The following is an 11,567-nucleotide window of genomic DNA, read 5'->3' as shown; positions in this document are numbered from 1 at the left end:
CTTCAAAGTAAATATACACAGTATTGTGCTGTAAGGGACGCAATATAGGACTGAGTTGTTTTTAATACCTGGTGGTTGCACCAAACACAGTCAAATGGTGGGTGAGTTGAGGGATGTGTGGAAGTGTGGTAGGCAGGGGGGTGTTGCTGAATTCTTTCCCCCCTGTAACCCTCAATCCACATAAGAGGAAACAGAAAATGTGACATGCCAATGCCATTACAGACAATTACTGATAAAAGCTTTATTAGATAAATGCATTTACAGTACTGTTGTCTTTCTTGTGGCTGAGCACCGAACTATCATCTCAATAAATACAAGCAGGCATAATGTACACTGTTTACAACTTCAATTTGTTACTTAAAATAATGCAAGTGCAATATAAGAGAAGTTTACTGTGCAAATAAGAATTTGAAATTACATTTAAAAGATTAGAGAAGCCAGTGCTTAGTAGATTACGTTCTAAACCAACAACATAGCTTCCACTACAAATAAATAGCATGTAAAACTTGTTGAAGAGACTATTGAACAAAAGTTAAAAAGAGAATACTGTTATTTTAGAGGTATTGCAACTATCAGTGGTCCTTCCGTACATGCATTTGAAAAACTGGACAAACTTCCAAATGCACGGTCTTCAAGTATTTTTGTGTGGTCGGCTCATTTTTCTAAGTGCAGACACTGATCTGAAATCTCAGGGGGTAATACCAGAGGCAAAGAGTCCTCATTCAAAGACACCAGTAAATGCAGCTTGTCCAAGCAATCTTGTAAAACCCCCTCTGGATAGTCACTTAATTGCAAGTCCAGTGGTTTCTGATGCTGCAACATCTGATCAGCCAGGCCCAAGCAACAAACAGCCAGCAAGGAAGGCATGTATTTGTTAAAAGCATAGTCGGCCAGGCTAAGTTCGGCCACACCTTTGGCCAGAGCTTTGGCATTCTTGGCCTCCCAGGCATCAACTTCACAAGCCTCCATCCGCACGTGAGTGAAGTGTTCCAGGAAGAAGCTGATGGTGGGGGCTGCCAGGTTGAAGTGGAGTTTGTTCAGAATGATGCACTCCAGGTTGCAGAGCTGCTGGCGAGAGAAAGTGTCACAGCAAAGAGCGAGGAGCTGTTTCGCCTTGGGTGGGTGCACTTCCACCTGAAAGGCACGCAAGCAAAGGAAAGAGTGCACACCATTAGAACAAAATATAAAAGAAAACAATGCCTGTGGATATTTCCAGAACTGGTACAAATGTAGTTACAGGTAGGTAGCCGTGTTGGTTTGAGTCGAAGCAAAGGAATTTTTTTTATTTTGGTACAAATGTGTTACTGCTATTATATTCCCAAAGGTAAAGCACTTCTCATTATCACCTGTAATTTAGTCAAGGTCAGACACAATGCAACTAAACAGGAACACTTTTAATATACTGCCCACCCGCAGCCTGGTGGGAGTTTAACATAAGCCCAACTCTCTTCTAGCTAAATTAGGAGTTGGGAACTTTGTGGTCTAATTTCATATGCCTGATGAGGAAGGAAGAAACAGGGAGAAAGGGCATGTAGACAGAGAAAGTGCGCACATGCTCAGAGGGGTGGCAGAAGCAGAAATAAAGAAAGGAGCATCCTAGCTACTTTTGATTCTGACTCTCCCTATTACAGCCCCCAGCCCCATAGACCTCTAGTCTACCGCTCCCCGCCAACAGATTGCTCCTGAGGAAAAATGGTGCTTAACAGAAAAAGTTTCCTACTCCTGATTCAAAACAAGAGAATTAAATGGCCTCAGTTTGACTGTACACAATTATATTTTTTAAGGTTGTTGCTCATCTCTACAACTGCTGTGCACACCTTCCCTGTTTGGGAGAAATGTGGTGAACACAGGGATTTTTTAGAGCCTAAGTTAAGCTAGTTTAGCTTCACAGAACTAAAAGTTCCTGTTCTCTCCTCCCAACTGCAGCTACCTCTGACCACATAAAAACTTCTCTTGGAGGGCCAAGGATCTTTCCTGAACTAAATGAGATGGGAGTTTGAGGGACTGCCTATGGAAGGAGGGGATGGGGAACTTCCCTTCTATAAATGTCCTTATGATATCTTATAATCCAAGCATGAGTTTGGGTGATTCCCCCCCCCCCACATGTTCCTTCTCACTTTGAGCAGGAGGACTCCTGATCTTTCCAATAGGCTTTTCGAGGGGCACAGATGGCTGCAAGGAGGAAGGAGGGTACAGGAAACTTTCATTCTGTGAACTTCCTTAAGTTAGCTTATCTGATCTTAGGATCCAAGGGATATCAAGCTGTTAGCAGTGAAATACCTTCTGGAAAGGCCCTAAGCGTCTGAGCTACATGTCTGCCATATTATTTACATTCTTTCATATAAAACGGAATCTGTTAGGATGGAAATGTGTTGAGATATTTAAATTTATGAACAGATCTTTAGTATCAGAGTACAAAGCCATGTAACGTACAAGTGACCCAACTGTAGTCAGGATCCCCATGAAACTTATTGGAACCTCTTAGAATCACTCTGGTTCAGAGATCCCTTCTGTTATAAGCTGTTCTTAAAGTATGTATTCAATAGCAATAACAAATCACACTAATAAACAAAGGAGAGGGCTGTTATTATTATGATTACAGTATTTTACTATTAGGCAATCTGTCAGTATGTTTTTTTATTAAGTTTTTATCATCAGTGTTTTGTAATGTGTTTCTAATGTTGTACATGGCCCTGAGATTATTATGATAAAGAGAAGTATATAAACTGAATTAATCATAATCACAAAAAACCAAGGGGAGAGCCTCTAAGTCTTTGTACCTGTTTGCAAGAGATGAAGAGGGAAGTGACCCCTAGGAGTTGGAAGCAGTCAGCAGCCACTGGGGTGGTGGTAAGGAAGCGGTCTAGAGTGTTTACTGCCAGGCATAAGGACTCAAAAGAGAAGCCAAAGTGTTTATGCACTGGAATTAGCCAGCTGATCAGTTTGCACCGAGCCTCTGCAGTTATCTGGGAAGCAGAGAAGAGAAAAGGTTATGATGGAAAAAGAGGCAATAATGAAATATAGAGGCAACCATTTACTGTATTATAGACTCTTATTAATGAGAACCAAAATATTACATCAAAGTTTTAGGACATTTACTGAATTCCTTATAAATAAGTACTATGTAAATAAATACTTATTTAAGTACCTTGTAAATAAGTACTATGTACAGTATTAGCTTCAACTGAAATAACAAAATTATTCTCCCACGTGTAATGATTTTTGTGAACACCAGTGACAGGAATCAAAGAAACCAGATTATCAAAAGAGCTGCCTGGTTTCATGATGGAGTTTATCTTTACTCTGTTTTAAGGCACCAAGATTTTTGCAATTTTTGTGGTGGCTGCAGAAACCATCATGCACAAGGCTACAACATAAAGCTTACGTCCCACATGCACAAATAGAGGAGTTATAAATAAAGGACTGCATAAATGCTGAATGTAGATATACATACAACCTTTTCACAAATGAGAGCAGACTGCTGCACACAATGGGAAAATATATTCTCAGCAGAGGCACATACAGAGATGTACTACTCTTTCTTCAGTGTCTCCTACATAGTAGAAACAATGAAGCACATATTGGGGTAGAGGATGAAAAGTAGTAATGGGGTTAATCTAGGCTTGCCATATGTCAGGAAAGGTTTTCGAGGGGTGGATTTTGCCGAAGCAGCAAAATGTCAGGGAAAACCTGGATGTATGGCAACGTGAAAGAAAAAACAGCAGAAACAGCTCCAAAAGCTTATTTTGGGGGGAGGTTTCCCAAAAAAAGCTCAACAATTTGAGTGGGTTTCTAAAAATAAGCTCAACAATTTTGGTGGTTTCCAAGGTTCATCTCTCCACACACCATCTCCAAGTGTTCAGATGCACTTTTATTTTTTAAGCCCACTTCTATTCCATGATCTCTTGCTTGCAGTGGCTTGTCGATTCTAGACCCTGGTTAGATCAGAGAAGCATAGCCACGGTGAAGCAAAAAGAGCAAATTATGTCTTTATATATTAAGTAGTGTTGTGAACTTCCTTTCCCTAGTTATTATGACTGATTTATAATCCGCAACCAATGTTGTCATTTAACATTGGTAGTATTTAATATTTAATTATACCATATTATATATGGGATCCTAGTTGCACTTTATTGTCACCACTCCATTGCACAGCTCACATGATGGGTGAACAAACATCTATTTTGATACAATACCTACCAAACATGTACGTGCAACAAAAGACACACACGTTTCATGGTGCACACTTTCCCCCTAAGCCTCCTTTGTAGTTAAATTGTGTGTGAAATGTATAGGAAAATCCAGTAAAGTATGAAAAAGTGTGAAAAAGTATTTGTGTGTGAAAATGCTTTCATGAGGTTATAAAGCCACTCATACTCTATTTTTCAGTAGTAGCCTCCATAGACTACACTGGAAATGACTGAGAACTGAGTACTGTAAATTCGAAGCAGCATGTGGGATGCTTTACAAATGTTAAGCATCAGCTTAAGATGCTCACAGGAAAGCAACATGCCAGAGGTAGAATGAGATTGCAGAGCACAAGCACAGTATGCCAGACAACTATATGCAGACAATTATGCTATTCTTTGCAGTTGCCAAAAATGATAAAGACATGCAAAAAAAGTACAGTATGTGTAACAAAGATGGTGATGTTGGATGTGGGAAATGAAAGATATCTTGCATTAGAATGCATTTTCTAGACACAAGCCAGAGCATGGTGTATAGCTGGTACTCTCTGAAACTCCCTCTAAATGTCCAACCTCTTTTAAGTTCAGGTTCCACTCCACTGACAGCTCTGCCCAATAGTCTCTGATCATAACTTCCCAATGTCTCTCAGGGTCAGCCTGGCTGTCAGGAGCTTTAAGCTTTATCTTATCATGTGGTTCTGTCACCCCAAATTAGCCTAAGATCCTGCCTTGCTAAATCAGGAGTCAAGGGATCTTTTTTTCTCACCTACAAATGTTATGCTTTCACTTTGCTTTTTGTCTTGAAGAGCTTATAATGACAAAAGAGAAAGCCTACAAGGATTTGTTTTCTGCACAGAAAACACATGAAAACTGACCACCTTGTGTGGCAACCACATCTATTGGTGTAACCAGGATTTATGTTAAGGGGGGGGGGGACAGAACCTCAGTCAGTTATTTTTATTGATTTACTTGATTGGGAGGGGCAGCTGCCCTTCTGTCTCCCCTACGCCCATTGTATTTATGTGAGGATCAGCTGGAAAGCAGCTTCTTTAGCATGTGTATCTGTGATGCCAATCTACCCAGTTTCATACTGATTCCTACACAAAAGTGAGGGGGGGGGGGCGGACACAATGGAAGGAAAAGAAAGAAATCTAGGACTCATCATATATCACACCGAATGTGCATAATGGGAAGAGCTTGAACGCACCTCCTGTCTCCGCCCCAAAACAACCTATGAAATATCTTACCTGTGCACCAAGTGTACTCAAAAACACTGGACACGTGAGCTGGGATTTTGCCCAGTCTGAGCGGACACAATTCTGCTCCCACGTTTACAGGATTCGGTGTCAGAAAGAGATGAGAACAAGAGTGTACAAAATACGTGAGTAGATGCTCACTTTCTAACCTCGCCAAAAGTTGCCTGCGATTCTCTTTTGTGTTTTTCATTCGGGGGGGGGGGTAGAAGCAAAAAACCCACCACCTCCAACCAACCACCCTCCGCTTACCTGCGGCTGCTGGGCCAGCGGGTCGAGCGGGTGGAACTTGCCCTCCAGCTCCTTTCGGAAGCGGTACCAGCTCTGCCCGTAGTCGCGGAAGGTCTGCCTCTCCAGGGCTCGCATGGGCTCGCAGCAGCGGCGGCGGCGGCGAGGGGACCCGGCCCGGCCGGAGAGGAGCCCCACCGGGGGGGCCTTGCTCTTCTTGACCGGCGCGCGGAGCCCGAGGCCGGCCTCGACGGCGCCGGGGGCCTCGGGGCGCTCCTCGGGGGTCACGTCCTCCGCCCGCTGTCGCTTGAGCGGAGGGCTCCGCCGCCTGCCCGGAGCCTCGCTAGGGCGCGTCGTCACCATGCTGCCGCTCCGGCTGCTGCTGCCGCGTTTATTGCTGCCTCCCGGGCAGCGCCGAGGAGCAGGAGACGCGCGGGGCCGGCTATATGTTAGGCAGCGGCGCCCCGCCCCTGGTCCCGCCCGCCGATGGCAGCGATTCCCCGGCCCTCCGCTTCGACGGCTTTCCCGGCCAAAGAACCGCTCTCGGTTCCTCGGCGGCGGCGGGGCGCTTTTTTCCCGCTTGTGGAGGCGGGGGAAGTGTGGGCTCCCGTCAAGCCCCGAGGGGACCCAAGTGGGCCTTTCTTCCACCCCTCCCGAAGCTCCTATTTCCTCCAGATAAAGTTCCCCGTGGGGTCGCCGTCCCCCGTGGAGGAGGCGCTTGCCATTTTCTTGTGATATTTATTTCCACTCCCACCACTGGGGCCTCGTCTGAGCTCCCCATTCGAATGGGCATCAAAATAGTCACGATTTAAGCACAGACATTCAATCATACACTTCAAAACCATCTCGCTTGTGTTTTTAATTCGTTTATTAAGCAGCTCTCCTAGTTTGGCCTGGCTTTTCAGACGTATTGACTGAAAGGCTCCCCACCCCCCAGCCAAGCGGGTGGGAGAAGGTCCCTTCACAAACGCGCGCGAGCAAAAAAAGAAAAGAAAGGGTGACAAGGACGACGCCATCTTCCCTCACAGCCACAGAATCTAACTGCCAAGTATCCCCACTCCAAGATACAAGCTATATTCTCGGTTTGTTCATTCAGACGAACTGATACACGCACCGAGGGTTTTACTGCACTCGGGTCCATCTGCCACATGAAAGCCACCAGAAAGGTTGCTAAGAGGTGGCAGTTCCATACGGCTTAGATGTCTATTCCAGGCCACCTTGAAGCCACCTTTTCCATTTAAAAGTTCAAGATGGCTTACTAAAGTTGCATTAAGAATAGGCCTGAAGTGCTTTATACCAGGGGGATAAACTTTTTGATTCACTAAAAAGGTGTGCCCTCTGTTAATCGGATGACCTTTTTAAAAAGCTGGCTGATGGAAAATTCCACCTTAGAAGAGGCATCTCCTCCCCCTCTCTTACACAGAAGGGAATGCCTCTCCTGAGACAATGCTCTTGTGTTATTTGCTTTTAGATTTAATATACACTTAATTAGTCCATTTTAAACTTTCAGTGGTTGACAGCCGTTGTTAAAAGAGTTGCTTAGCAAATTGGGTCCCAAAGAATGGCATGGAAATTCTACAAGGAATGTGCAGTGGTGGCACAAAGATACTAGGCGATTCAGGAAAGTGCCTCTATATTTCAAGTGCCCCCCAGGGTAGAGTCACTGCTACATGTAAGCCGTGCTGCCACATAAAAGTATTTCCAAGCAGCTTATAAGTTACTGGTGTATTAGACCCTCACAAAGTTCATTCTAATTTTACCTTTAATAGTAGCACAGGAACGCATGGCTGAAATAAAGCAAATGGATGATTATGCAGTCAGCAATGTCTTGCTCCCTAGTACATGGTCCCATGCTGATTCTTGTTTGGATACGCTGTAGATTATGGCATTATTCAATAGAATGTTACATACATACATACATACATACATACATACATACATACATACGGTACATATATGGCAAGGAAGCTTCCTGCAAGCACAAGTTTGGATCCAGACTAAGTTGCAGTTAGGTTCTACTGAAGTCAACTTGAAAAGTTAGTAAGATCGATAGATTTCACTGGGAACTGGCACTGTAATACTGGTACTATCCATGTCTACTCAGAAGTCTCATTGGGTTCAATGGTTCCCCTGAAATGTGCAAGACCCTGTATACAACCAGTACAATTCTTTCTGATTGCTATCGTAGTAGTAGTAGTAGTAGTAGAAGAGTTTGGATTTGATATTTTGCTTTATCACTACCCAAAGGAGTCTCAAAGTGGCTAACATTCTCCTTTCCCTTCCTCCCCCACAACAAACACCCTGTGAGGTGAGTGGGGCTGAGAGACTTCAGAGAAGTGACTAGCCCAAGGTCATCCAGCAGCTGCATGTGGAGGAGCGGAGACGTGAACCCGGTTCCCCAGATTACGAGTCTACCGCTCTTAACCACTACACCACACTTGACCCCAAATCCAAGCCATTCTAATCATTCCATCACATGTGCTGCTTGGAATGTTGAAATGGTAGTTTTTAGTAAGAGGAATCATTATCAATATTTTGACTGTTAGGTGCACAAATGTCATGTTTTGAGAGACCTTTCTGCTGTGTACGTTTCAACTTGTTACGTATCTTTGAAGTACCTTATCCATGACACTTTGAACTCATTTTGAGAGCTAGCAAATGTCATATTTTCAGTCCCCCCCCCTACTAAACACAGTGCCTTGGATTGCACATGTACAATATTTGAAATGTCAGGGTTGTAGCTAACCTAACAATTTCACTAGTCCTCATATTGAGAAAATGATCTCACTCTGTTATTAAATTGACGATATAATGTACCAATATGCTATCTGTTAAAACAAGTCAAAAGGAGAATAGGGCAGGAGCAAGTTTTCACAGGTCTTGGTCTTCTGGGGTAGTTGTGCAGGGCAGACATTGCCCTCAATGCAACAATGTACCCAAAATGCAGCACTTTATTCTTTCGGATAGGAGCAAAAGGCAACTCACAACTAAAGTAGGAAGTAAAGTGGAATCAAAAACAAAATGGTAAATCTGGGGTGGCATTTTGATGAGGACAATGTTATGTGGATGATGCAATGAACTTGCAAGTATGAGCAGTGCAAGTCCATCATAAATTGATATGTGTACATCAGCCCTGCTCTCTGTCCTAAAGACCACAGACATCAAAAATCAAGTTGTTTTTTAACTGCATAGCCCTGTTCTGGACAGCTTCTTGTTCATTGCTGTGGGAGAGTAGGACAGGATTGAGAGAATTCATTTTTATATATTCAAATACTCAAAAGTCTCTGAAATTTCATGGGAAAGTGTCTGTTGAAATTAGGGGTGTTCTTGCCTTGTCTTACACCTCCCTAGATTGCCTACTCTCTATGCACCCCTCCCAAACATTGTTACAACCTGCTATTATATTCCTCTTGCTTACCACTGAAGTGTAAGGTTCCCCCTCAAAATATTCTCTGCCATATTACATCATACTCCGAGGAATGAATGCAACCATTCATTTATGGAGGAGAAAGTAAAGGGATTCAAACTGCAGGGGATATTATGAGGGCAGTGACTAAATATGTTCTTTCCCTTGGGGATATCAACCATTAAAAAACTAGCTTACTCCTAGCAGTCTAATCATAAACTGTTCTTTACTCCAGGTGACTCTAGTAATTCAGTATCAACACTACTAGCTGCATAATGCTGAATTGTTTCTTGATCACAGGGCAGTGTTATGACCCTAACAGACAGATGTGTGCATCTGTTCCAACAGGTACTTCCATTAGACACAAAGAATTGCAAGACCTTCTAAAGAGTACCAAGAGCTCTCCTGCAAAGTAGAAAAGCTCAGCAAAATGGGACGAAGAGTTCAAAAATGGAAAACAAGTGTTTTTGTCACAAATACTACAGAGAGGTATCCTAAAGAGGAGAGTTTTTTTCAACCTTATACAGGTAGGTTGTTGTGGTTTTGACATTATGCTGAAACCATAAATTTGCCTCATAAGCAAGCCTCTCTATAGAACAGAGAAACATGCCAGGTTGCAACCTGTCACTTAAAAAGCACACCTATGATGTGAAGTTTATTTAGCTTAATGTCTGAAAAGCAATTTATTCAGAGGCAAATTGCTCCATCTGCTGGATCAATGAAGCAACTATCAGACTAGTTTTGTATGTTGCGTGATACAATCCTCTACATTAAATTTAATGTAATTTCTTTCTCTTTCTTTCTCCTTCCTTCCTTTGGTTCCCAGAATATATGTAAATAATAGCTTACACCTCCACAATTTAAGATGCATGTTGTTTGCCAAACAACCTCATATTTTTAAGCATACTACTTTGCAACTACTTTGCAAAAGACAGATTTTTGTAAGAGAAAAAGGAGAAAGCAATTACTGTATTACCAGTGCTAGAGACCTTACTTCCCAGACTTACTATCCTGTGTTCATGCAGAAAAATGATACATTTCTTATATATTTAGACTGGTAAGAGAATTAAAACTTGAAGGGAACAACAACCCGAAACCTGATCGGTTCTTTCCCCTCAGACACTCGACACTGTTTTTTAATCAGCCTCAGTTCTAAAAACAACAAGTAAATAAAGCTAAAGGGGCAAAGGCAAATCCTCAATATATGTAAAGCCCTGACCAAGCACCACAGCTTGTCAGCAACAAGCTATTAACTACCATAACAAGAACAAAAATAGTATACATATATAGCTGCAAATGAGTTTCAGTGCAACTCTCTAAAAATGAAATGTAGTGCCTTAATTTATGTAGAAAGTCAATCTTTAGTGTTAATAATTGTTAACATCAGTGTGAACAAAATATATGAACTTCATTTGTTGCATTCCAAACTACATTACAGATCTCAATCATTTCATGGACTGGTTCATTAAAAACCCAGGGTTCATCACCAATGGCATATCCAGATGAGAAAACTGGAAGCTTAAGCTGGTGAAAAGGGAAACATGTCACATTTTGCAATCTCTTAAAGTTTTCCAAAGGCCTTTTTCGTATGGAATATGCAACAAAATATTCTATCCTACTTAAAGCTAATAAATAAAACTGACATCTCAATTTGCAAAATACCACATCCATAATAAGAATAGAAAATTGCACAAGGAGCTCATGTAGCTGTTAATTTTAATATGAACATAAATTGCAATTCAGTGTTGAACCTTGATAGGTCTGAGTTCACATTGTGGTGACCCTGGGGCAAATAACTCACCACCTTATCAAGATCACAGGATTGTTGAGATGATACAGCTATATAACCCTGTACTGTATATCTTTTACCTTCATAAATCTTAGCAGGAACTTTCCTATATATTTCAATATCGGTCAGATAAATGTAATACATTCATATTTTGCTTCCCAGTTATGCTGTCTGAGCCCAAACAATGATTTGAAAGAGTTCAGCTGAATATGAGTGGAAAATATTTTATTTGGCTGGATTATAGATTCATCGCTGGTATCTAAAGACTGACCACGGGTCTTGTAGCTTCTGCAGTACATTTAAAAAGTAGGGAGAGAAGTCAAATTCTGTAAAGAAGACGAAGGCAAATGGATGCTTAGAAAGAGGAAGACTCTGCAGGAGAGAAGTTCCTCTAAGATTTAGGCTTATTAAAAAGTAATGGTTATTTTATTTTTCCTTATTATATCTTTTCTTCTGAAGAACGCACTTTTAAATTCTTGATGTGAGATGCTAAATATTTATTTGTAAAAGACCTTTAACATTTTTCTCCCAAGGTTTGGTACATACTCAATTCAGGCACATGATGTCAATGCAAAAGAGGATGGGTTCTAAAGGATTAATGGAAATCCAGAACTAATGGCTTCTACAAATACTGATTTGTAATTTGCTCTCTCAAACTCACTGCATGAGTAATAATCAAAGAACAGCAATTTTGTAAAATGTAT

General features: G+C 41.8%; 1 protein-coding gene across 1 annotated transcript; it reads right to left on the bottom strand.

The window, feature by feature from the left end:
* Window positions 1-269: 269 nt before the first annotated feature.
* On the bottom strand, window positions 270-6,048 carry CCNO (cyclin O). The gene is made up of 3 exons (XM_035100898.2): window positions 5,693-6,048; window positions 2,781-2,966; window positions 270-1,134 (listed from the first exon to the last, which is right to left on the bottom strand). The coding sequence occupies exons 1-3, from the start codon at window positions 6,029-6,031 to the stop codon at window positions 655-657; spliced, it is 1,005 nt and encodes a 334-aa protein (XP_034956789.1). The 5' UTR covers window positions 6,032-6,048; the 3' UTR covers window positions 270-654.
* Window positions 6,049-11,567: the final 5,519 nt, after the last annotated feature.

Source organism: Zootoca vivipara, chromosome 11 (assembly GCF_963506605.1).
Source record: "Zootoca vivipara chromosome 11, rZooViv1.1, whole genome shotgun sequence".
NCBI lineage: Eukaryota > Metazoa > Chordata > Lepidosauria > Squamata > Lacertidae > Zootoca > Zootoca vivipara.
This window is presented reverse-complemented; position numbering and strand designations above follow the sequence as displayed.